This window comes from Natrix helvetica, assembly GCF_964273705.1.
Source record: "Natrix helvetica genome assembly, chromosome: W".
Taxonomy (NCBI): Eukaryota; Metazoa; Chordata; class Lepidosauria; order Squamata; family Natricidae; genus Natrix; species Natrix helvetica.
The window spans coordinates 83,484,626-83,511,603 of record NC_138555.1 but is presented as its reverse complement, the minus strand read 5'-3'; the positions used below and the strand labels follow the sequence as shown (position 1 = coordinate 83,511,603).

The following is a 26,978-nucleotide window of genomic DNA, read 5'->3' as shown; positions in this document are numbered from 1 at the left end:
AGAACTGCCCCCATCCTCCCCGCCTCTCTTGTGCCCCAAGACAATTGAAAATAACAATAACCGTCTCGTGAACTGGGAGGTTAAAAAGCAAAATACCCGGGTAAGTTTACTCTGCAGCAAAGCCTAAACGCCACCTGACATGTCAGCTCCACTTCTTATCCTGAGCCACAGATTTCTATAGTGGAGGCATAGAATAAAACAAAGGATAAACTATGAATTATGAAAAGTTGAGAGCTGTATGTTCTGCTAAAACAGTTCTGGAAATTGCTGTTTGAGTCTAAGCATCGTAAGAATTCTCCTCACTGCGAAATTCCTGAAGGGCACTCAAGCTATCATCTATTTTGATAAAGGGTTAAAATTTGTCCTCAGATAAATATGACAAACCTTCCAGAATTTGAAATTAGGGCAAAGAATATCCTGGATTTGTAAACGAATAGCCAATAGCTCCCTGCAAAATATCAGGCACAGAGTTTATTTTGGCTTGATATTTATCTTGATTGCAGATAAAATGAAAGTGGACTTCCCCAAAACCGTTTTTTAAAATTAAACCTATGATTTGCTCTGGAACTGCACCCCCAAACGTACAATTATATGAAGGGATTCAACCCACTATTAAAATCATTATTATTTCTGCACCCCATTCTATTCCAATCAGAGATGCTTTGCTGATTCTTGTTGAATTCTTGTTTTATTCGCATTTACTTTATTTCCTGTTGCTGAATTGCATTGACGTCTGTGTCCCTTCTTGTGCACGTCCCAGAAGCCTTTGTGATCCTTGCGCCTGAGAAATATTGCGGTAGAAAAATCCACAAAGTGTGTCCATTTTTTAGCTTTTATTTTGCTTTTTCTCTGACATTACTGAAGATCCCAGAATCGGGATCTCCACGCACCATCCACCCATCAAAATACTGAAGCAGAAGAAAAATAATAGTGGACCTAAGAAAAAGGAAATCTGAAATCTCTGTGAAAATGTGACAGGGAGGAGAGGTCATCACCTAGTATTTAAAGGAAAATGCCCTAAAGGGATGGGCACCGTCTTCCATATTCTGCCCATATTCAAACAAATATGGAGAGAAACAGCCCAACAAGGAAAGAGTTCCAGGTCTTCTCTTCACTTTGAGAGAGTCAGATGTGAAACCTCAAAAGGATGAATGAGCTGGCAGGTTCCTGAGATGTTTTAGTGTTGAAAGAGTCTCTAAACTAGGCCTCATTCCAATTTGATGCATCGGGATTCAGGAGAACAAGTGGTTCAACTCTGTAACAGAAATCTTCCCAGCAGGCTCAAGTCTAGACATAACTAAGACTCGTAGAACAGGGCAATGCTGAAGATTTCCCCATTTTTTCATAGGTTTTCTCTTCTGCCATAAACTGAAGCTCATCTGCACTTCATCATCTCTTCAAGAATGATGTCCATGTCGACTTCCGGTGGCACTGTAGGCATTGAAGGACGTTCCTTTGGGACCGCCAGCCTCGTGATCACATTTAAGCTGCTAGAACAGCATAAATCAGCTGTCAAGCGGCTTGAAAACTCTCCCCTTGGGAAAAGAGGGGGGGAAGAGCAGCTGGGCAAGGGTAAAGCTGCCCATAGACCCCTCGGAGCAATTCTGGGGCTCGAAGTGTGAGAGCTCCCCAAGCAGCCCGACAAGGCTCCGCATCTCGGGACGCTTCTGCCGCAGCAGAAACAAAATGCCACAACCAGCCCTGCAATCAATGTTTTAATCTACAATTGAATAATAAACAGGCAGAGCAAAGACAGGAGTGATTATAATAAGTAAAAACTTTAACTCCGACGCAGTATCACTTCCTTCTGCGAAGATTGAGGAGAACAAAGGGTAATAAAGATGGAATCTGCAAGTCAAAGGATGTGATCAAAGCGAAACTTAAAAGGAAAGTATTTGTTAAGTGTTTGTTAAAAGACTCAAGAGCTCAAGATTAAAGAAAACAGTTTTGCTTTACTAATGAGCTATAAGATTTAACAAGTTTGGGGATTAAATGGACTTTTTGGATTTAATAATTTGGTTGTTGGAAAGTGTGATTTGAATATTCAGAAATGCCTTCAAAACAAATCAACAAAATAAGTGCCGCTAAGAGTGCTGGAAGTCACCCGGTCCAGCCACCTAAATTGCAGTCTTTATTATCTTTAGTGGATACACAAACAGTGATATTTGAAGCTCTCCAAGGTGCTTTAAAGGCACAAGCCTCATTTTTGCAAGAAAAAAATTACATGTGTCTGATGAAATGTCTGAAATTAAGGACTTAATTCAAACCCGCAATCAACAAATAAGAGAGGATATAGTGGATGCGTTTAAGGGTTTGTTTGCTTTTGTAACATCATTGGATGACAGGGTGGAAGAAATTACTCAGTCTAATGTGAATTTGGAGAATAAAGTTGCTGAGATTCAAACCAAGATTGAAAAATCAGAGGCAGAAGTTAGAATGATACAATACAGAGCGATGGAATTTGCTTTGAGAATAAGAGGCCTGAAAGAAGATAACCAAGAAAATTTGAAAGAAATCTTTGCAGAAGCTTTCACTCAGTTAATTGGTGAACCAAAAGCAGAATATGATTGGCAGATTGATAAAAAAGATCGAGTTAACTCATGGATTGCTAGACAGAGACAACTACCAAGAGATATTGTAATCTACTTTGCTACCAGGAAAACAAGGAATGGAAAATTACAAGCGACTTACGAAAGCAAATTACAGGTGGAAGGGCAGGAGGTGGCAGTACTGAAGGAAATTCCTTTTAAAATATTGAGATCCAGAAAAGATTATGCATTCCTAGTTGATGAACTTAGAAATCGCCAGATACAGTATAGATGGGAGGCCCCAACCGGATTGATGGTGAATTATTTAGAAGAAAGATATCGTCTTAATTCAGTTTGGAAGGCAAAAGATTTTTACACTAATGTACTAAAGGCTGGATATCCACCATCTCCAGGATAAATCCAAAAGAAGAATCCAAAAAATAACAGCATGTGAGATAGTAAAAAAGGTTATCCACTTAGGAGTGTATATTACAATTTTAAATGGGAGATTCCATAAGTATAATTATGACCATTATGGCACAAAATATAGATAGAGCTGGATAAATGGGAGAACTTACAATAGTTTTTGCTGGGAAGGATAGTAGTAGTAAAATGAAAGTCTTGTTTAAGTTTATATTTTCTCTTTAAATGATACCAAGATTTTTAAAAAAGGAGGAAAAAAGATGCAAAGATGGAAGAATGGTAGAAAGGTATTGATAATTTTGTTTAATAATGATGGGAATATGGGAAAAGATTTGGATAAGCAATGACAAATTTATGCAAGATTAAAACTTGATAGAGAGTTTTTATAAGATGTTTTATAGATGGCTTTTAGATCTTAAAAAGTTAGCTTGTGTGTATCCCAATTTATAATTTAATTGTTAGAAACGTGATTGTGTTGATGCTATGTATTATTATGTATGGTGGATTTGTAAAGAAGCTAAAGCATTTTGGATAAAAAATATGGTGGATTACTTAAAATATTCTCAAAAAGAGGATAAAGTTCACTCTTCAGTTGTTTTTGCTAGGTATAATTGCAGACTGTACAATTATAGAGACTAATTTGATTCTGAATTTAATAATGGCAACACGATTGCTGGAAGAAGGAAGAATTGCTTACTATTCAAGATTGGACGTTAAAAGTAGCAAATTTAACAGAGACAGCTAAAATTCCAGCATATTGGAAAGACTACTCAGAGGAGAAACACAAGTTGGAATGGAGAAGATGGATTGACTATATTCAAAATAAATTTAGGACTAAGGAACTTCAATTAGATTATGAATGAATAAGGAATGTTATAGTTTATCCAAATTTAGCTTAATAAAAGGGGAGTTAAAGTACAAGAGGGAGGCAAGATGTTCTAGTTAGTTAGCTTATGTTAGTGTATGATTGATTGTTAAATGTTTATACCCTGTATTTTGCTCTGGGAAGTTGCAGGGAGGGAGGGTTGGAGGTGTGGCAGGGTTGGGGTGGAGGGAGGGAAGGGGAAGGGGAAATATCTGTAAATTTTACTAAAACTTTTCGATAATAGAAAAAAAGAATGATATCTAGGCCTAATAAGTGACTGGGCCAAGACAGACACATTTTGCTGCAATCAGGGATGACTCTGCTGCCTCCTTTTGGATTGGGGCACAACTTCACTGTACAAAATCCTCTCTTCTTCCTGTGGTGTAAGACGGTTCTTCCTTGTTGGTCCAGGAGCAGACGAAATGAAGGAGTCTTGGATGCAGCTGTAGGTGACCTCAGAGTTTTGGGGAAATTTAGTGAAACAACAGGCACTGTTCACACATCCAGTCTCCTGCAGCCGAGGAACCTATTGAGAACAAGGGGTTTCTCCATCAGTTTTCAGCTCTTTGGAAATAAATAAGATTGACTGGTCTGCTACAGCCAAGAAAGATTCCCAGCCCATCAGGTGAAGACACCTAGGGAAGATGTTCAGAAAGATCAAGGCTTAAAGGAGGTAAATCCTGCTTGAGTTTCAGGGTCAGAGTTCAGCTATCTACGAAGACTACAACAAGGTGGTTCAGGCACTCTAAAGCCCATCTGCATCACCCTTGTCTCTACACAAAGACAGTTGGGTGGCTCCAGAGGAGACCCTCAGTGGGGATCCCAGGAACCCGGCTTCACTTGTCAAGACCCTTTCCCGTGGACCCTGATTAAAGTCACCTATGAATCCCATCACCTACCTTGACAGGCGAGGGTCTGGCTGCTCTTGCTGCTTGAGGCTCCATCCCGCCATCATTTCTTTCCTCTTTTTGAGATTGTCCCTGGGAGGGAGATTCTTCCAATAGAATAATAAAAATAAGGATGAAACTACTACTTTCTACCATCCTCATGTGTTATCTTCCCAGATGATATGATCTCTCATATTCATGCTTGGTTCTCCTTTCTTACTTCCCAGGAGGGCTATCTAGGATTCCAGGTAAGGGAACCCTTGAACCCAAAACCTTCACTAATCAAACGAATCAAGGAGAGAAGCAACTTAGAACTGAGGAGGAACTTCCTGACAGTGAGAACAATTAATCAGTGGAACAGAAGTTGCCTCCAGAAGTTGTGAATTCTCCAACACTGGAAGTCTTTAAGAAGAGATTGGATAATTACTTGTGAAAAATGGTATAGGGTTTCCTGCCTGAGCAGGGGGTTGGACTAGAAGACCTCCAAGGTCCCTTCCAACTCTGCTGTTGGGTTGTATTACTTACTGTTCTTCTTCTTCCAGCAATAAAAGGCAAAAGGAACCAGCAGGATTATAAGAGGAAGCGCCACCCAGGAATATCTCCATATAAGTTCTGAATCTTGGGGCCAAACTGGTTTGACCAATAAAGAAGAAGGATAAATTAGTATTTCTAATCCGAACGTCTTAGATGTTCTTCAAGGTTTGGATCATATGAAAACTATAATTGAAATAACCATCTCTTACAGCAAACTCTCAATTTTTCAAGGACCTCACCAGGGAATTTTCTTAGCAACCCCACAGAAGCCATTTGCCTTTCTCCAGGCCTTTCTTTGTCCTTCCTAGTCTAGCCTATGGTGGTGGGACTTCCTGCTGGTCTCTGTTATGTATCGAATGTATATAGTTGCAGTAACTGTGCTAAAGTGAAACTAACCTTTAGATGACCCTAACTGTTAACTGTGCTAAAGTGAAACTAACTTTTAGATAACCTTGTTAACTGTGCTAAATTGAAACTAACCTTTAGATGATCCTAACTGTTAACTGTGCTAAAGTGAAACTAACCTTTGGATGACCCTGTTAACTGTGCTAAAGTGAAACTAACCTTTAGATGACCCTAAACTGTTAACTGTGCTAAAGTGAAACTAACCTTTAGATGACCCTTAACTGTTAACTGTGCTAAAGTGAAAATAACCTTTAGATGAACCTAACTGTTAACTGTGCTAAAGTGAAACTAACCTTTAGATGACCCTAACTGTTAACTGTGCTAAAGTGAAACTAACCTTTAGATGACCCTAATTGTTAACTGTGCTAAAGTAAACTAACCTTTAGATGAACCTAACTGTTAACTGTGCTAAAGTGAAACTAACCTTTAGATGACCCTAAACTGTTAACTGTGCTAAAGTGAAACTAACCTTTAGATGACCCTAAACTGTTAACTGTGCTAAAGTGAAACTAACCTTTAGATGAACCTAACTGTTAACTGTGCTAAAGTGAAACTAACCTTTAGATGACTCTAAACTGTTAACTGTGCTAAAGTGAAACTAACCTTTAGATGACCTCAACGATTTGGAGGGAAATGTAGAACATTAATATTTGGGCGGGCTTTTTCTAGTTCTATGATTGGTTAAGGCCCTGTGGGCCTAGAGCAGCGATGGCAAACCATTTTTGGCTCGGGTGCCAAAAGCGAGGGGGAGCGCAGGGGGGGTCGTGTGCAGGCGTGCCATACCGATAATGCAATGCGTGACCCCCAGCACGCATGACAGGGGCACACCCCCCCATTTTTTCATGCTTTTTTCGCCCTCCCCAGGCTCCAGAGGCTTTATAGGAGCCTGGAGAGGGTGAAAACAGTACCCTCCACCCCCCGGAGGCCCTCCAGAGGCTTCAGAAGCTTCCCTGAACCCTCTGGAGCGCAAAAAACCAGCTTTACGGGCAAACCGGAAGTTCAGGAAAAGACTTCCATTTTGCTCATAGTGCCGGTTTAAGCCCCCCGGAGCCTTTAGGGGCCTTCCAGAGGCTTCCCTGAAGGCTCTGGAGGACAAAAAAATGACCCCTCCCATAGGACCGGATTTTGTGCTCCGGAGGCTTCAGGGAAGCCTCTGGAAGGCCCCTGAAGGCTCCGGGGGGCTCAGGGAGGCTGTTTTCGCCCTCTCCAAGCTCCTATAAAGCCTATGGAGCCTGGGGAGGGTGAAAAATGGCCTCATAAAAAGTCTAAAGTCAGCTGGCCAGCGCACGCATGCGCGCTGGCCAGCTAAAAGGGCAATGCCTCATGTGCCCTGACAAATGGTTCAGCGTGCCACCTGTGGCACGCATGCCATAGGTTCGCCATCCCGGGCTTAGAGTATAAATCACAGGCAATTGCCTGCAGTTCCTCAGTTCCATTTGTGAGTCAATAAAAGCTGTTGCAGCTATGCTGGTCTGGTTCTTGCCTACTGAAGCCCACAACACAATAGTCTCACATCCAAGAATTCATCCCATCCATCCTTCCCCTGACGGGCTCACCTGTGACCTTCACTCCCTGGCTCCAAGAAGTCATGACCCAGCGCCCATTTATATTTTCCTCATAACTGCAAGCAAATTCCCCACTGTGGTTGAAGGTGGCATGCGGGATTCTCAGAGAGCCATTTTGAAGAGGATCTGAGAGATCACTGGACTCCTTCCTAAGACCTTCATAGCTGCTGGTGATCTCCACCCCATCCTTGTAGAAGTGGAACTTCTTCTCTGCGTTGTCTCCTTCCGTTGAGCAGAGGAAGAGCAAGGGGTCACGTTCCTTCACCCACTGGAAGAACGGATCCACTCTCAGCACGGGGGAAGAGAGGCCGTCTGCATAAAATGTTCACAAGGGAGATAAATTAATGTCTACTGTGAAGCAGAGAAGTTTCCTCAAATCATCCACAGTGCCTCCTTGGCCCTAAGATACCATTTGTATGAAGCAAAGCAGTAATATTTTGTAAAATGAGATTTAAAGTGGGGAAAACAAGAGTGAAAATTAATTTTACTTTAACTTAAAGGGGAAATTACAATAAACCTTTTCTTGCTTTTAAAAAAAACCCTGCCTCAGGTCAAGAAATGAAACCTCCCCACTTTTCCCTCTCTTGCTGTACTGCAGTGACTATAAAAAGCACAGGGCTCAGGTTTATTTATGACGGTTTCATTTTTGGTAAAAAGTTTGTTGTGAATTTTCTTTGCTTTAACTCTGCAGGATCTAATAACAGAGTGTTAAATTAGAGCCCAGAATGGAGATTTTATTCCTGGTTGTGGCAAACAAAAAATCATACCTGTAATCTATATATATAAAAGCCAAGTACCACCCACTCATCACGAAATCTCCACAACCGTAAAGCCTATAAACTTGAAATGTGTCACATATGTTCCTCTTGGCGTCCACGGGCTTGCTAAGAAAGGATTTTTCAAAATGACCATCAGATCATTAGTATTTCTTATACAATAATTAACAAGCTCTGACGCTAAGGAGTTCTACTCCCACTCCCCATCTGAAAAGAACTCTGTTCCAACTGCCAGTTGCCTCACATTCCGTTACCTCATTTCAAACTGGCAGACATTCCACTCCTTCTCTCTGGAGTGGTCTGGGCCCCTTATAGTACTAAACATTGGTACCTCACCAAAATGTCTACGCCTTCCATCTATGGAACTGCTATATTTTCATAGGTTGAGCATTGGTGCTGCCTTTGATTTAAGTATTTCTCGGCAATAAATATTCATCTTACCAATGATTGAGAAGACCAACTGGTTACTGTTGGGAGAAAGTTGGCTTCCTCCAGATGATCCCCAGAACATACATGTACATACTATCTTTGTTTGGCCTGAATCCAGATCCGCAGTCTTCAGAATGAGGGTATTTTTATGGATATCTTCCTGTTTGATTGGTACGTCCGATTGATCCATGCAGTAGAATAAGAACGATTTTGCAGAAGATCCCTCGGGGAGGGAGCAATTCAAAGGAATCTCTTCTCCTTTGATAATGACGGTGTGTGGAAGAGATGAGGACAGGCTGGGGGGCAGAAGAGCTGAATCTGTCCGTGAAGCAAAGAAAAGAAAAAGAAGCCTTGAGTCCTTCCTTCTGATCTCTTCCTGGAACCAAATCTCTACCCCCGAACATCCACCCCGATTCCCATTTCTAAACAACTCCGGAGATCCTTGACTGACCGATTGTCTCTTCTCCAGGTGAGGACAATTCTATGGCCCTGCTCTCCTTCTTCTTCCTCTAAGCCAGAAGTCTTCCTGACGGATTCACTGAGAACCACTTCCAACCTTTCAACCAGGAAAACCTTGGAAACCACAGGAGGGTTGGAGTTTGGTTTTCTTGCACCGCAAAATCAGATCAGAGCCGGCATGGCAAGCGAGTTTTCCTCAAGAACCAGCGCTGAGACCTCCTTCCTATTCTTTCATATACCTTAATATGTTAATATATCTATATATTATTCCCCTCTTATTTCTATCTCTGTCTTAACCTTTTACACCCACACCCACCCACCCATGCTGCTGCAATATCCTAAGATGTTTCTTTTCTATTTCCCATCTTCAGCTGTTTTATTATTTATATTCCCCTTATTCGTCTGTTCTGTTTATGTTAAAGTTTCTTCCTTCCTTCTTTCATCATTCAATGTACACTTCTAATGCCAGTCGCAATCATTTGGGCATTTAAAGTGCATCCATTCATATTCTTTCCAATCCTCCAATTTGTGTAGATCTACTATTAATAAACACGTTTACATTAAACTATATTGTTTTCATTTTCTAATCGTTCATTGTTTGATTTTATCATTTCACCGCTAATCATATTTTATACACGTTCGATAATACCATCATTCAAGCTCTCATTTTCCAATTGATACGTAATTCTTATTCATCATTTTTACACTCTTCATATCTATTTATATTAAAATATTTATCCTGATGTTTATTACACTACATACAAAATAATTATCCAGTCTATATAATTCTAATATTAGTACACATTATGAAGGTATAATCCTGGAAAATCTTCTAGTCTTTTTCTCCCCTTATCCATCATCTCTTGTCCACATCCAAGCTTTTAATCTTATCTCTCTCTTTTGGCTTGTCTTCCATATTCTTCTCTTAAGTCTTTTACTCCAATTCATTCTAACTCTATATTCCGATTCCGTGATCTAAGAAAACCATCCAGATGCAACAACCACAGCCCACATTTTTGTGAACACAAATAAAGTGTGTATGAGGGTCTCTTACCTGCTCCCAGGAGGATCCATGAAAGGACTGAAAGAGAGAAAGAGGGAAGGTGGAGTTAAGAGAAGGAGAGATGATCCCAGACAGTGCAAGACTTTCATCCCCTCCATCCTCAACTGAATCTTCTTCTCTGAATGGATGCATCAGATGAGATGAAGGAAAAAGGGTCTTCTCCCACCCATGTTCTGGCCTTTGGGGGTCATAAGAGTCCCCAAACCATCTGTATTATGTCTGGGATTAGCTTGAAGTACAAAAAAGGAGACTATCAGGAGTATTTTCACTCCAAAATTCAGCTATTCTGATGTCTTCAGTTCTCAGTCGTTTGAGAGGAGCAGGAAGGAGAAAGGGGAGGCCCCTTATACTCAACACCCCTCAATGTGTCCCACAGAACGACCCCTTTCTTTGCTCATCCATTGCCTCAACTTCCTAATCTCTTTAATTGACTTTGAAGCTGCAGTTTTGGGTCTTTTTCTGGGTGTTTCTGGTGGGAGGAAGAGAGACTGCCCTGCATCCACCCAAACTCCCTTTAGCTCAGATGGTCGTAAATCAAGAGACACAATTGTGGGGAGGCAGGTAAGTGCCCCCCGTTGTTCAAATTGCACCAAAATAAGAAACAGGAAAGTTCTTGTTTGCTGAGAAAGATCTAGAATAAGAAAAGAACGTGGGAGTAAAGCAATTGTCTCTTCAGCGAGGAGGAAAGTCAGATTGAGATGGCAAGTAGAAGAAAGAGGCCCCAAACCTATCATCCAAGGGATGGTCTCCATCTTCTCTTCGGGATTCCTGGGAATCTCTTCTTGGCCTCTCTGTCTCTCTCTTCTTCCTTCCCCAGAGAGAGTCAGAGATGCGACTTCCCTTGAGTCAGTCCTCCAGCGTAATGACCGAGGGAGGACGTGCGTCATTCATCCAGCCCAGGTTGCAGCTCAGCTCCTCGGCCTTCTTCACCTCACTAAAGCCTTTTCTCTGAGAAGCAGTTCACTGCCCCCATCCTCTCTTGCACCCAAAGAGAATGAAAAATAAAAATAGCCATCCGGTGCGGTAAGAGGTGTGAGATGATAAAAATAAAACGCACAAATACTTTCAAAATCATTTTATCAGAAGAGCGTTATTGCAAAAATGGCTCAAATTTTTTTTTAAAAAACCCCACTATGTGAAAATTCCGAATTGGCTATCACCGACAGAAAGGTCGACCCATCCAAATTTTATAGATTTGAACAAAATGCTAAGATATGGAGACTTAATTGATAGACAGGGAAACGTAAAAACAATTGAAGAATTGGCAGAACGGAACATGCAAGTTGACTGGCTAACTTACCTTCAAATCAAAACTAAATACAATAAAGATACCAAATTAGATGACATCGAAACAGAACCACACAAATTGGATAATTGGATAAAATTGTTCAAAGATCAGATAAAATGTTTTATAGATGGCACCTGGCACCAAGAAGTTTAGGTAAAATCTCAACAAATACCTCCCCAAAATGTTGGAAATCCAAATCGATACACGGAACGTATTACCATTTATGGTGGACCTGTGAGGAGGCTAAAAAAATCTGGAAAAAGATCAAAAATTGGCTGGAGGCAATAACGGGGGTTAAAAATAGAATGGAAACCTGAAATCTTTTTATTAGGAATAATGTCTGCAAAATACAAAAAAGAAATCCAGTATTTAATACTACATATAATTACGGCGGCAAGGATTGCCTTTGCCCAGAAATGGAAAAACAAACTAACTCCAAGTGAAGATGAAATAATAAGAAAGGTTATGGATTGTGCTGAAATGGACAAACTAACTAAAGAAATTCAGGGAAAAGAAGAATCAGAATTCTAGCAGATATGGGATAAATGGTATAGGTGGATGGAGAAAAGAAAGAAGAATCAATGAAGGAATGTAACAAATTCCTTTAAGAATGGTGAAACTCAAATGAAATATAATTGAATGGGAAATAATATAAGGTGAGCGCTATTGATTGATAATTGCTACTAGAAAGAACAGGAAGGTCCTGTTTGTATTGCATTGTGTAAATGTGTTGTACGTCGAAGTTTTGTTTGTGTGTATTTTACATGTTTGTTAATAAAATTGAAAAATTAAAAAAAAGAGGTGTGAATGACAAGAAGCCAAGATGTCCTTGCTTTTTGCAAGACCTAAATGCCAGCCTTGTGTACCTGACCTGATTCGTTCCACTTCTTCTCCTAAGCCCTGCATTTCCAAAGGGGAACCATACATCCGTGCCATCAAAAGAAGAATAACGCATTAATAAAGAAACACTTCAACTGGCAATATCATCAGAGAACAGTAGGTTCGACTGAAATAAGCTCTTAAACACGTTGGCTGTGTTTTAAAACATCAGAATGTTGCCTTTCAAATTTATCAGTCCCTTCTTAAGAGCATCTCTGATGGGCCTTATGGTCTTCCAGCTATTGGCTTTGATGAAGGTCCATCCAAGACCTCATCACTCCCAGATCTTTTGGGACTATTCCCCTCCTCAAATCAAGGTCTCTTCAAACCAACCTGAAGAACCTGGACATCAAGAAGGAGAGGCCTTTTGGGGTGGAAATGGGCCAGGTGTTTGAGAGGTATTTCAAAGGGAAGTAGAGGTGACATGTTGAATTTTGGTGGAAGGAAACCATGAAACGGTTGGTGATCTCAAGAGGCCAGAGCCATTTAACAAAGGCGAAAGATGAGAGGTGGACACAGTTGGGAATTCTTGGCCTGAATGGTAATGACAAACTAAGAGACCCCAAGATTGAAAGGAATTAAGGAAGAGAGAGAGAAAAAGATTGGCTTTGAGGACAGAAGAAGACACAAAAATGGGGGGGGGGTGTTTCCTTATGACTGTTGATGTTCCATCATGAAATCTCCCCCCCTCAACATTCCTAAATATCTCTCCTTTTTTCCTTTCCCCAGCACTAAAAATAAATGGAAGGGGAGAAGAGTTCTCCATAAACCACACTTTTTAAAGTGTGATAATCAGCTCCTGGGGGTTGCCAAATATCTCTGAGGGAATGAGCTGGTTGACTTTTTGTGGACCCTTGTGGGAAGTGCACCCCAAATGGACAGTGCCAGAAACCTCACAGCACCAGAAACCTCAGAAGCCCTGCTAAATGGCTGTTACAAAAGTCACAGAGCTGACAACAGAAACACTTAAGTAGAGCCATTAAGATAAGAGGAATCAGGCTAAAAATAAACTCTCCAAGGCAAAACTAGAACTCCCTGTTTTTCCAGCCCCCTGACAGGATTCACCCCCAGGATAGAAAAGACAAAGATCCTGGGACAGGATTAACACATTAAGGCAGGAAGACAGAATCCAAGGCAATCACTTTAACTAGAGGTACACAAATAACCCCATCAAACTGTAGGAGCTTCCAAGGAAAATCATGTATAAGAAGGCATGGACTTGCCTACCCCCAATCTGCTTGTAAACCAGGAACTCTCGAGCTGTGTCACTTTTTACTTTTTGCCTTCCTACATTAAAAAAATTGCACTTTCTGGCAACTGGCTTCTGCATCCATTTCTTCTCAGCATCTGTCGTGTGTCCCAGCTGGGAACAAACTGGGGAGATTTCCTCCAACAACCTCTATAAATGCTCAGAATAGTAATTATCGGCCTATATGCATTACCCTTCTTGTGTGGATATTTTCCAATGGCCACTTCTGAGACTTAATTGTATCTTCTTCCGTTCCGGCTGGACAACATTTTCGTTTTAATCTTTGATGTGAAAAATCCTCTCCATGTCTGGAAAAGGCCAGTCTGTCTTTGGCTGGTCTCAGAAACAAAAGCTTGAAGACTTTCTGGATACTTCTTAAAGTATCTTCCTCCTCCTCCTCCTGGTTTCTTCAAGAAATCCAGAATGGGGACATTGGAAAAATCATCTTGGATGAAGGCAAGTGCCAATAGCATTCGTACTATTGTCGAAATAAACTACAGAGTCAAATTGGTCACCAGGAGTTGAGATCCTCTCGAAGGAGATCTTGCTCATTAAAAGACATAGAAGGTTGGATCCTGGCTTAAGCAAATTTGACACGAGAAGCTGGATCTTCCCATTAAAGAATCCCAAAGGATCTCGCTTTCTTCCCTTGAAGGATCCAAAAGAAATCTTCAGGCCAGCCCATCAGCTGTGGAATAACCAAGGCTGCCTTTAGTGAGAAGTGGATTTGAGTGACAGATTTATCTCCTAGCTGAGCATCTTTCCTCTGGTGCTGTTGTTTTTTTTAAACCATCCAGTTGGAATTGCCAATAAGGATCCAAAAGAAAGCAAGAGGGGAAACAGCTAATTTTGTCAACTGCCAATTTTAGTTTTGGGTTTTGGTTCTGTTAGTAGTTTTCTGATTGCTTTGCTGCAGGAATCTTAAGCTGCTTAGACGTGTTTGATTGAGGCACCAGAGAAATAGCAGAGATAAAATTAAATCAATAGGGTTCTGACACGGGGCTTCCCTATAAAAGGGCTGCTGTCAGACTCAACCGTCGCTGGGTTGTTCTCACTTGTTGTACTTAATAAAGAGCTGTTGTTCCCTTTAGCCTGTGTGTGCCTATCCATTACCCGATCTAACAGTTTCCACACAGTAAGATTTCCAGTTCATTTTTAACAAAATAAAACCCATAATTCCCTTATCCAACTTAAATCTTTATTTCAGCTGTTGGTAGGTAAACCAATGGCAAACGTAACCATCCGATTCAAGTCCTTTCCTTGTTTTTGTCTTTGAAGATGTTTTGCTTCTCATCCCAGAAGCTTCTTCAGCTCCGATAGAACAGTAGGGAATGGGAGGATGTACAGTATATTCCTTGCACACATCTGGCAGTTTGCATCCTTTTAGAGCTGGGGTGTCAAACTCAAGGCCTGGGCGCTGGATCCAGCCCACGGGGTGCTTAGATCTGCTTAGATGCAGGGCTGCCCTGGAAACTACGAAGGACCAGCCTGAAGTGCCTCTGCCAGCAAAAATGGAGCATAGGAGGACTGCAAGTGGCTCTTCTGAGCTCCGTTTCGCTGGCAGAGGTTGCAGGAGGCCATTGCGGACAAAAATGGAGCTCGCAAGGTTCCAAGGGCAGAACTCCCAAGCTTCATTTTTGCCGGCAGAGGGTTGCAGGACACGGTCGCAGCTGAAAATGGAGCTCAGGAGCTCTTGGATGGCTAGAACACAAGTTATGTTGAGCTGGCCATGCCCACCCCAGCCCCAGAAGGTCAAACACAATTTTTGCGCGTGCAAAATTTTTCGGTAGTCATGCCGGTGCAGGAACCCACCCCTGAATGTGGGGATCCAGAAACTATCCTTGATTTAAAAACAACAACAAAAACTCTGCTCTTGAATTACATTCTGGATTTTACAATGATGGGGACCCCACCCATCACCTGCGCCGGAGACCCTCCTTCTCCATCCTGGACTCATCCGCAACTGGACCCAGAAACTGAACTCATTAACTCAGAAATGGAGGCTTTCCCACAGCACATCTCTACTTTGGCTTTTATTTTGCTTTTTCTCTGACATTTAAGCTTCACTGGAGATCCCAACTCCATGCAACGTGAAGTCATCAAAAACACCGAAGGAGGGAAAAAAGTGATTGTGGGCTTAATAAAACATATCTCTCAGAAATGTGACAGTGAGAAGGGGGTCATCACTTAGGAGGACCCAGAAACACTCCAACTCCTGCACATGCATGTGTGACCCCCCACCATCCACACGCATGAGGGCACCGCTCCCCACGCATGTGTGCACATCTCCCAGCAGAGACCCCAAAATCAGCCGATTGGCTAAAAAAGTGTAGGCACATGCGGAGGGGATTTGACCTGAGCGACGGCCTGCAGAGATGGCTCCGTGTGCCCCCTGTGGCATGACTGCCATAGGTTCACCATCGGAGTTATAGGAGAGAGATTAGATTGCCCCTATAGATTAAAAGGCCAATTATGAAGAAGATTTAAAAAAGTATGTTACGAAGAGAAGAAATTATAATGGAAATCTTCTCCCCAGCGGGCTCAAGTCTATATTGAGATAGAACTGAGATTCGGTGAAAATATTTACATTTAGTAACTGAAGCAGTGACGTTTGTGCAGAGAGAACACGCCATTATACCTGATTGATTGGAGAGTGCTTGTGCCTGTGTGAGGCAATCTGTGCTGTGATTGGTTCCTGGGGTGTGGAGGGAGAGGTTCCCTTTTTTCCCGCCTTTTTCTTCTGTGAGCTCTGTGATTTACCTCACGATGTTCCTGTTGAGCCTGACTAACTTTTTTGCTCTGTATATTCAGGGAGTCCTCAACTTTCGACCACAATAGAGACCAAAATTTCCGTTGCTAGGTGAGACATTTGTTAAGGGAATTTTGCCCCGTTTTAAGACCTTTCTTACCTTTCTTAAGTGAATGGCTTTAGTTGTTCATTTAGTGACAAAGGGACTTTTCCATTCACTTTGCTTATCAGAAGGTCGCAAAAGGGGATCACGTGACCCCGGGACACTGCAACTGTCATAAGTATGAGTCAGTGGCCAAGCCTCTCAATTTTGATCATGGGAATGACCAATGTGGAAAACGGTCATAAGTCACTTTTTTCACTGGCGTTGTAATTTCAAACGGTCACTAAATAACCTGTTGTAAGACAAGGACTAGCTGTAAGTTGTAAAATGTATTTATTTGTGTAAAACTACAAGTTTGTGTCAGCGTCTCTGACTCCATTTGGACACCAGCTGTGCAATTCCCTGTCAGACTCCTACAATAAGATTATGCCCAGGATTTTGCCCTATTTGATGTATTTTCTGCCGTAAACCGAAGTTCAGCTGCCCCTCGTCATTTCTTCAAGGGTGATGTCCATATCTAGGCCTAATAAGGAACTGGACTGAGAGAGGCACATTTTACTGCAATCTGGGATGACTTTGCTGCCTCCGTTTTGGTTAGAACACAATGTCACTGTACAATATCCCCTCTTCTTCCAGTTGCGTAAGACGGTTCTTCCTTGTTGATCCAGGAAGAGACGGAGTGAAGGAGTCCCGGATGCAACTGTAAGTGACCTCAGAGTCCTAGGGAAAGTGAGACAATAGAACAAATGAGCTGGAAGGGACCTTGGAGGTCTTCTAGTCCAGCCCCCTGTTCAAGCAGGAGAACCTATACTATTTCAGAGAAGTGACTGTCTCTAGACTCTTCTTCTGAGAAGCCATTGCTCATTCTGCCTGCAGGTGAGGAATCCACTGAGAACATGGGATTTCTCCATCATTTTATAGCATTTTTAGAATAAATATGATCGACACATCTAGAAAGATTGCCAGCCCATCAAAGAAGGAGAAGGATTGACCTTCAGCATCAGACCTGACCCAGACTATTTTCCTGTCTCATATTCTGGAGGGTTTGGAGATGCTCTTGAGAAACCCACATGGCCAATCCCCTGAAACTTCCCCCCGACACTTAATTATAGGAATCTTTAATGCCTTCTAAGAAACTTGGCTTTTGAAAAAAAAATCATTTCTGTTTGTGTGGGCTTCAAGGCCATTCAATTTCTTGGCCAACACCCAATTGTGTAGACGGAAAGCCATAAAGAGAATTACTCGGCTTCCTCACTTTTAAAGAAAAATCTGGTACTTGCAAAATTCCTAAATTCTTTGGTTGAACCTAAGCAAGTCAAGAAAATTAGAGCAGATGTTTAGAGAGCTCAAGACAAACAGTCTTTATGGAAAGTAAATCATGTTTGCATTGAAGGGTTGAAGTTCAGAAGCTCTGAATCCTATCCACATCATTCCTGTTTCTTCATGGCGGTTGGGAGACTCCAGAGGACACCATCAATAATGGGGATAAAACTTGGTTTCGCTCTCCAAGGTAAACAGACCTGTAAACATATACTTCCCTGATTAAAGTCAACCATAAATCCCACTAGCTACCTTGACAGGTGAAGAACTAGCTGCTGTTGCTGCTTGAAGCTCCGTCACTGCAAGATCATTTCTTTCCTCTTTCTTTTCCACGAGCTGAAATTGTCCCTGGGATGCTGATGCTTCCAAGGGAGAAATAATAATAATAATGATTAAAAAAGAAAGATAACATGGCTTCTTTTCATCGATCTCACATATTGTTTGTCCTTCTCTCTCTCGGGCCTTGCTCTCCTTTCCTGCCTCCCCAGAGAATCTCTCGGCCAACATCTCCAACCCCATCAGGAGCCACATCTAGGACTCCAGGTGAGGGAACCCTTGAACCCAAACCCTTCACTTACTGATCTTCTTCTTCCAGCAATAAAAGGCAAAGGGAACCAGCAGGATTATAAGGATTATAAGAGGAATCGCCATCCAGGAATATATCAAAATGGGATCTGAATCACGGGTCAAAACTGGTTTCAGTAACGAAAAAGAGAAATGATTTAGTATTTTAGGCAGAACATTTTTACTCTGCCTGTTATTGAAGGTTTAAAATCCATTAAATCTACAAATGAAACAGACCCCCCTTTTTTTATCAAGCTCAGTTCTGGATTTTTCATGGACCTCTCTGTGGAGCTAGTTAACAACCCCACAAAGCTCATTTGCTTTTCTCCAGGACTTTCTTTGTCCTTCATGCCTTTCATGTTGGTCTCGAGACTGAACCAAATCCAAATCTCCTACCTGGCTCAACTGTGACGTTCACTGCCTGGCTCCAAGAAGACTTGGCCCATCGGTTGCTTCTCTTTTCTTCATAACTGCAAGCAAATTCTCCATTGTGGTTGAAGGAGGCATGAGGGATTCTCAGAGAGGCATTTTGAAGAGGATTTGTGGCTTCACTGGAGGGTTCCAGAAGACCTTCTTCCCTGGAGGGGATCTCCACCCCATCCTTGTAGAAATGGAACTTCTTCTCTGCATTTTCTCCTTCCGTTGAGCAGAGGAAGAGCAAGGGGTCACCTTCCTTCACCCTCTGGGACAACGGATCCACTCTCAGCAATGGGGAAGGGAGGCCATCTGCACAAAATGTTCACAAGGGAGATATATTAATGTCTACTTTGAAGCAGAGGAGTTTCCTCAAATCATCCAGAGTGTCTCCTTGAATCTAAGGTACCATTTCTATGAGGCAAAGCAATGATATTTCAGATAATGGAGGTTAAAATGGAAAATAAGGAAGGAGAATGAATTTGACTTTAGCTTAGAGTGAAAACAACACAAAGTCTACACCTTTTCACACAAGAGAGACTGGACCAAGAAATCATTACCTCTATCTTCCCATCACCTGAATCTTCCAATTGAAGAAAAGCAAATTTCTGTAATAGGCAGCAAAGTACAGAAACTATATAGGTACCGTAGGTAAGTATGAAGCATACAAGAGTCAAAAAGGATTAGTTGTTTCTGTAATTGTTCTCCCCTGCGCCTGACCTAAGCATAGTACCCAAAATTGTCTGCTACAACATCCTACCTGCCAATGACTACTTCAGCTTCAACCACAATAATACATGCAGGGGACAGCGGGGACAGAGAACTAATAGATACAGAACATTTCTGTCCCCAGCAAACTAAAATTCATAGGGTTATCAGTGCATGTAACACAGATGTTTGTGCGGGTAAGATTATCACTCCCGCTGTCAAGCAAAACCAAGCATTTAATAGTGAGTGCCATACCATGTGCATGAATCATACAAGTGGCAAGAAAATAGGGGAAGTCAGGCATAACACAGGATATGCATACAGTAACCACAGGGTCAATCAAAATGGACTCAAATGTCTATACACCAATGCACAGAGTATGAGGAATAAACAGGGCAAATTAGAAATTCAAGTAAAAGAGGGCAGATACGATATTGTTGCCATTACAGAAACTTGGTGGGATGAAACTGACAAATGGAACATACAGCTAGAAGGATTTAAATTATTTAAAAGAAATAGACCAAATAAAAGAGGAGGTGGAGTTGCACTATATATAAGAAATAACTACGTCTCTACAGAAATAGAGCACAACAATGATGAGAACTATCTTGAATGCATTTGGGTCAATATTAAAGTAGGTAAGTATGAAGCATACAAGAGTCGAAAAGGATTCGTTGTTTCTGTAATTGTTCTCCCCTGTGGTCTGACCGAAGCATAGTACGCAAAATTGTCTGCTACAACATCCTACCTGCCAATGACTACTTCAGCTTCAACCACAATAATACATGCACAAATCATTGATACAAACTCAAACTCGATTGCAGAAAATACGACTGCAGTAACAGAGTGGTCAGCGTGTACATTTTTGTCAAACTAATAAATAAAATAAAATAAACAATAAAAGCCCATTGGGGGGAATATTTTTTTTCCCATTGAAAGAATGTCCTGCTAACCATTTTTTTACGGGGGGCGTTATTTATTTAACGATTTATTTGATTTTTCATATTCTGTTTACTTGGTTTATTTTTGAAAGGTCTATTGTGCACTTTCATAGGTTGAGCATTGTGTTACCTTCTGGTATGAATATTTGGGGGTAATAAATATTCGTCTTACCACCCACTGAGAAGACCAGCTGGTTACTTTCAGGAGAAAAAGTCCATCCTTTAGATGTTCCCCTGATCTTGCAAGTGCATATTATCTTTGTTTGGCTAGAGTTCAGATTTCCAGTCCTGAGGTTGTAGGTATTGTTATGGAGATGTCCATCTTCAATTGGTAAGTAGGATTGATCCCTACAGTAGAAAAAGAACTTCATTCTAGTAGGTCCCTCTGGAGTCCCTGATTCGACTCCCTTGGGGAGGGAGCAATTCAAGGGGATCTCTTCTCCTTTAATAACAAAGTCGTGTTGAATAGACGAGGACAGCCTGGGGGCTGGTAGAGATGAATCTGCCTGTGAATCTGAAGAAAGAAAGAGAAACCATTGAGTCCTTCCTTCTGATCGCCTCCTGGAACCAAATCTCTACACCAGAACATCCACCCCAATTCCCAGGTTGACTCCCATCCATCATCTGCTCTGAGGACCCTTGACCCATGGCTTCCTCTCGCCAGGACAGAACGCTGCAAATGAAAAGTTCTCCTGCCCTCGATGGCTTGCATGAAGGTCCATCCAAGTGCGGGAAGCCCTCCCACCTTGTAGAGAATGAAATATTTTGGGGAATATTAAAAGAGGTAAAATATTATATTTTCCCAAAGGGCTAAATGGAGAAAACATGTTCTTAAAGGCAACCCCGCTCTTCCTGCATAGTAAAACAGCCTCCAGGAAATGCCTGAATCTTTAGAGATGGAGATTTGGTGCCCATTAAGAAATCCTGGCCAATCCATTCATAAACCAAACATCTTCAGCTCCAGGGTAATGGGATTAAGAAGGACAGGACATGACCTTTAGGAGATAATATGATGAAACCCACCACCGTTAGGATAGCAAAAGACACAGAGCTCACTACGTTGCAAAATCCCCTAGTGACATTTCAAACATTGCACAATCCCCAGCAGCATCTCAGAAACTGTATAAAAATCCATGCACCTATCAAGCTAATTTTTCAGCTGTCCCAGAACCACATGCTACTTTCCAATCAGCCTCCATTTTGTTTCCAGCACTTTTCTCCCACTTTGGAACTGAACCAGATGGATTTTTCTTCCTATGCAAAATTTCAATCCATCCCGATCTTTTAGGACCATCTTCCATTCTGCTCTCCTTACTTTGCAGGCCCTTCTTCGTTTTATATTGGGAGAAGACGTTGTTGAGGTGGACCTTTATTAGAAGGGTCCATCTTAGACTCACCAGGGACATGAAGAGAAGGATTTGCAGGGTTATCTGGTAAAAACAGCTATTCATTCTTCAGTTTGACAAAGTTTATCAAACCAAAGATTAGATAATCTTGGGTTGGCCCTTCAGGGAGACTCAGAGATGTATCTCCATGAAGGGAGGTACCTCAACAGGGTTTGATCATATCCATCTTAGATGCCTCCTGAAGAAGCAACAAGGACTGGATTCGCCCATTGCACCAACCCAAGTGGAAAAGAACAGCAGAGCAGCTGCACCCACAGAGATGGAGTTTTCTCCTTCTGAATCACTCTTTGGGCTTTCGGTGACCTTCTCCGTCCTTCAGAGACCACATCAATCACAGTTTAAGTGTTTGTGAAGAGAAGCAAAGTCTGCACGAGGGTCTCTCACCTGCTCCCAGGAGGATCCATGGAAGGACTGAAAGAGAGAAGGAGGGAAGGTGGAGTTAAGAGAAGGAGAGGTGATCCCAGGCTCTGCAAGGCTTTCAGCTCCATCATCCCCAACTGAATCTTCTTCCCTGAATGGATGCAGCAGATGAGAAGCTGCCCTGAAGGAGGAGGAGGAAGGGGTCTTCTTCCAATTATGCTCTGGCCATTGGGGGACTCATAATAGTTCCCAAACCATCCTTACCAGTTTTGAATTATCATTAAGGACAGAAATGGAGTCCAGGAGGGTTTTCTCTCCAAAGTTCAGCCATTCTGATGTCCTCAATTCTCAATCATTTGAGAGGAGCAAGAGGGAGAAAAGGAAGAACGAAGAAAGAGGTCCCAAACCTATCATCCAAGAGATGATCTCCATCTTCTCTTCAGGATGAAGAGGACCGGAGATACAATTGATTGGGGGGTGGGGAGGCAGGAAAGTACCCCTTTTATTCCACTTAACAGAACCAGGGAAGAAGAATATCCTGAGAAGGATGTAGGGGGGGACGACAATACATGGGAGTAAAGATATCAGCTTTCAGATGAGGAAAAGGAAGAGTCAGATTGAGATGGAAGAAGAAGAAAGAGGTCCCAAACCTATCATCCAAGCGATGATCTCCATCTTCACTTCAGGATGAAGAGGACGCTGGTCTTGGCCTCTCCGTCACTCTCTTCTTCCTTCCCCAGAGAGATTGAGAGATGCAACTTCTCTTGAGATAGTCTTCCAACTCAACGGCCAAGGGAGGAGCTGCGTCATCCACCCAGCCCAGGATGCAGCTCATCTCCCCTGCCTTCTTCAACCACACCAAAGCCTTTCTCTCTACAGCAGAGAACTGCCCTCATCCTCTCGGCCTCTCTTGTGCCCCAAGAGAATGGAAAATATAATAAAGACAACCATCCGGTGCGGTGAAGGGTGAGAAAGCCCGCATCCTCTTGGCCTCTCTTGTGCCCCAAGAGAATTGAAAATAAAATAAAGAGAACCATCCGGTGCGGTGAAAGGTGAAAGAGCAAAAGAACCCAAATTGTTCACCTCTTTTGGAAGGCCTAAACTCCTACCTGTGTTTCTGGCTCCAAGTCTTACCCTAAGCGACAGACGTATTCGAGCCACAGAGAAATTGATAAAGCATTCTGCAGTTATATTCCTTTTTAGGATCTTTGGCCTGCCACACTCTCTATTTTTTCATTCTGCTGTTTCATTTCGTGTAGTAATTGGGAGGGGGAATAGAAAGGAGTAGAATTGTGCAACGTGTTGTTGTCCTTCTTTTCTAGAAGCCCAAGGTCATCTTTTCTCTCTGCATCTCTGCACCTGACCGGAACCAGCTAGGTGGAGATGCCAGGTTGACCGAAGAAGATTGGACCATGTGATGGCTTTATGGGCGTGGAGAGAAGATCATGAACTTTCAACTGGGTGGATCCCCAGGAAGCTTTTAGATTTGGGATTCCACAGTTTGTTGCCAACATGTCTGTCTTATTAAATATGAACTTTAAGGATAGCTCTGCCTTGGGCTCTGATTTAATCCTGCATGATATTTGAAACGCTGACATCATGAGAAATTTAGATTGCAAAAGAGCAGCTGGTTCTGCTGAAACAGTTCTGAAGATGGCTGGTTGGGCCTTTAAACGGCAGAACGATAATCCTCATTGTGATGTGTTTGAAGGACCATCCCAAACCATCATCTTATTTCAATAAAGAGTTAAAATTAGGTTATGTGTTATATGTTTTCCAGGATTTTGGAATGAGCACAAATAAATATCCTGGACTTGAAAACTAACAGCCAAATGTTTTCTTTTTAAAAAAAATAAAATCTGTTACAGAGTTTATTTTGGTTTGAATTTCATGGTAGAATGAAAGTGTTCCCCAAAACCACTCTTGCTTAAATCTATGACTTTGGTCTTGATTTGCACCCCTAAATTTACAATTTTATGAAGAAGGGACTCAACCCACGATTAAAATCATATTACTTCAGCAAGACCTTTTTGTTGAAAGTCAATCGGCATATGTATTTATTCTTGTGCGTGGCACAAAGCTTTTTTGTGAGTCTACTGGCTAAGAAATATTGGAAAAGAAAACCCACAAGATGCATCTCTTTTTAAGCTTTTATTTTGCTTTTTTTTTCTCTGACATTAAGCACCCCGAAGAACATGCAGCTTTTCCTGTGGCTTCAGACAAACATGGACAGGAACTTCCAAGAAGGGGGGAAAAAAACCCCATCATCTTCCCTCCCGCACTTGAGAGTCAGATGTGAAACCCCCCCCAAAGCATGAAGATTCACCTATGACCAGGTAGATGCAAGGGAAAAGGTAGATGCCAGGTAGATGCAAGGATGCCAGGTAGATGCAGGGGAAAACCTATGACCAGGTAGATGCACCCCTCAACTAGGCTTCAAGGTAGTTGTTTGATGCCTCAGGCTTATCTCTCTATCCAAATCAAGGTCTTTTTTTTAAACCTTTTATAAAGGCCAAAACACAGCCAAAGTTGGAGCTGAAAGACCTCAAGAATCAAAATCCTGGCCAACCAATCAACCCTGGAGCACACATGCCCTTAAAGATTTGCTTTTTCCAATATATTAAAGTGCCAATTCAGAAGAAGGAAGAAGAAGAAGAAGAAGAAGAAGAAGGAGAAGGAGAAGGAGAAGGAGAAGGAGAAGGAGAAGGAGAAGGAGAAGGAGAAGAAGAAGAAGAAGAAGAAGAAGAAGAAGAAGAAGAAGAAGAAGAAGAAGAAGAAGAAGAAGAAGAAACAACCACCAAAAAAGGAAATTACAAACACAGCAAGTCAACTCTTCCCAGCAGGCTCAAGTCTACAGATAACTAAGATTCACAGAATAGGGATGGTGTTGAAGATTTCCCCATTTTTTTATGGGCTTTCTCTTCTGCCATTTATGACTTTTTAAATTTTATTTATTGGAGCTGAGCTGCATCTCATCATTTTGGAATACAGAATAGCAGAGGTGGAGGGGACCTTGAAGGTCTTCCAGTCCAACCCCCTGCTCAGGCATCAAAAGTATACCATTTCAGGCAAATCTTAAAAACTCCCAGTTGTGGAATGTGGAGCATTCACAACTTTGGGGGACAATTTGTTCCAGTGATTAATTGTTCTAAATGTCAGGAAATTTCTCCTTAGTTCTAGCTTGCTTTCCAATTCCTGCCAAATTCCCTCTGCAGAGACTGAGCCATGAATTAGCCTCTGGTTAAAGGAGGAAGGAACCAAGAACTCCTCATTCTTGAAGGCTGATGTCCATATCTTCACCTAATGATAAGAGGCTGGGCCAAGAGAGGTACATTTTGCTGCAATCAGGGAAGGTTTTCCTGCTTCTGTTAGGATTTAAAGGCAGTTATAGTAGATCATCTCCTCCTCTTCCTCTTGACCAAGATGGTTCTTCATTGTTGGACCAGGAGGAGGCAGAGTGAAAACATTCTGGATGTTGCTGCAGATGACTTCAGGTTCTGGTGAAAGAGGGACATTGTTCACTCATTCAATCTGCCTGCAGCTGAGGAACCTCTTGAGAACATGGGATTTCTCCATCATTTTACATCATTTTTAGAAATAAATAAGGTCGACCCATCTGCTATCGCCCAGAAAGATTGCTAGCCCATCAAGGGAAAGAAGAATTGACCTTTGGCATCAGATCTGACCCAGTCTATGTCGTTTCCTACCTCAGATTCCCGATGGTGATGAGGTCCTCCTGAGAAACCCATTGGGACCTTCCCTAAAACTTTCCCTCCAACACTCGATTAGAGAAATCTTTCATGGTTTCTAAGATACTTAGTTTCAACTATTTCTTTATATTCGTTCGGGCTTAAAGTCAGTTTAATTTCTTCACCAACGTATGATCTGTGAAGCTGAAGGCCATAAAGAGAATTATTCTTCTCCATTTTTAAAAGAAATATATAGGGGTACTACAAGGCTTAAATTCTTTGGTTGAAACCAAAGAAATGAAGAAATGTAGAAGAAGGTATTCAGAGAGATCAAGGCAAATGGACTCATGGAAGGGAAATCCTTGAATTGAACAGTGAGACTTCCGAAAACTCCTAACAGTATACCAAGATATAGTATAGAATGTATACCATTTACATTATACATTTTTGTATACTATATGTACGTACAATGTTCTATATATTGTATAGAATGCGAAGGATGTGTGTTTTGTTTTATTTTTTTGATAGTTTTCTTATGTACGATGTACATTGAAGATGGCATTTCATTTCGTTGTACGAGGTGCAATGACAATAAAGTAAACTAAACTAAACTAAACTAAGTTTAGTGTCATGTCATGTCTGTCCATTCCTCTCAAATCCTGACCTGACTCTCCCTGGAGGATTTCTCAGTCAACATCTCCAACCACATCAGGAGCCACATCTGGGACTCCAAGTAAGGGAACCCTTGAACCCAAAAGGCTTCACTTACCGCTCTTCTTCTTTCTGCAATAAAAGGCCAAAGGAACCAGAAGGATTATAAGAGGAAGCGCCATCCGGGCATAACTCCAAATCAAATTGAAATCTCGGTTCCAAACTGGTTCAACTACAAAAAAAAGAAGGATTTTAAAATGTATTTCTTGGTGGAATATTTTTACCATGCCCTGTACTTGAAGGTTCAGATGCTTTTTCATCTACAATTGAAATGGATTCCTCTTGCCTCAGTCTCACGTCTAGACGTACTGTGGGATCTCATAGAAGCCGTTTCTCTAGTTCTTTTTTTGTCCTTCCTAACCTCTGAGCTCCAGCACAAGGCCAGTTACATAAAGAGTATAATAAATAGTTAAATCAGGGGGTGCAAAGCAGCAGATGCCTCCACCCCCTGAAAAGACCCACCTGTGGTAGTCTGACTCCAAGGAGACATGACCCAGTGCCCATTGAGGTTTTCCTCGTATCTGCAAGCAAATCGCAGGCTTTCATTGTTTTGGGCATATAGGAAAGCTACCGACACCTGTGATATTCAACGTCTGACTCCAAGGAGAGATGACCCAGCGCCCAGTTATGTTTTCCTCGTATCTGCAAGCAAATCCCAGGCTT

The 26,978-nt window shown here is 41.8% G+C and overlaps 1 protein-coding gene across 1 annotated transcript; it reads right to left on the bottom strand.

Moving 5' to 3' along the window:
* Positions 1-4,437: 4,437 nt before the first annotated feature.
* LOC309400635 (pregnancy-specific beta-1-glycoprotein 9-like) lies at positions 4,438-22,690 on the bottom strand (the record flags this gene model as incomplete). Its single annotated transcript, XM_081969195.1, has 7 exons — positions 22,566-22,690; positions 21,940-21,966; positions 20,322-20,663; positions 18,483-18,812; positions 9,926-9,952; positions 7,199-7,519; positions 4,438-4,451 (listed from the first exon to the last, which is right to left on the bottom strand). The coding sequence occupies exons 1-7, from the start codon at positions 22,588-22,590 to the stop codon at positions 4,438-4,440; spliced, it is 1,086 nt and encodes a 361-aa protein (XP_081825321.1). The 5' UTR covers positions 22,591-22,690.
* Between the last annotated feature and the right edge of the window lie 4,288 nt (positions 22,691-26,978).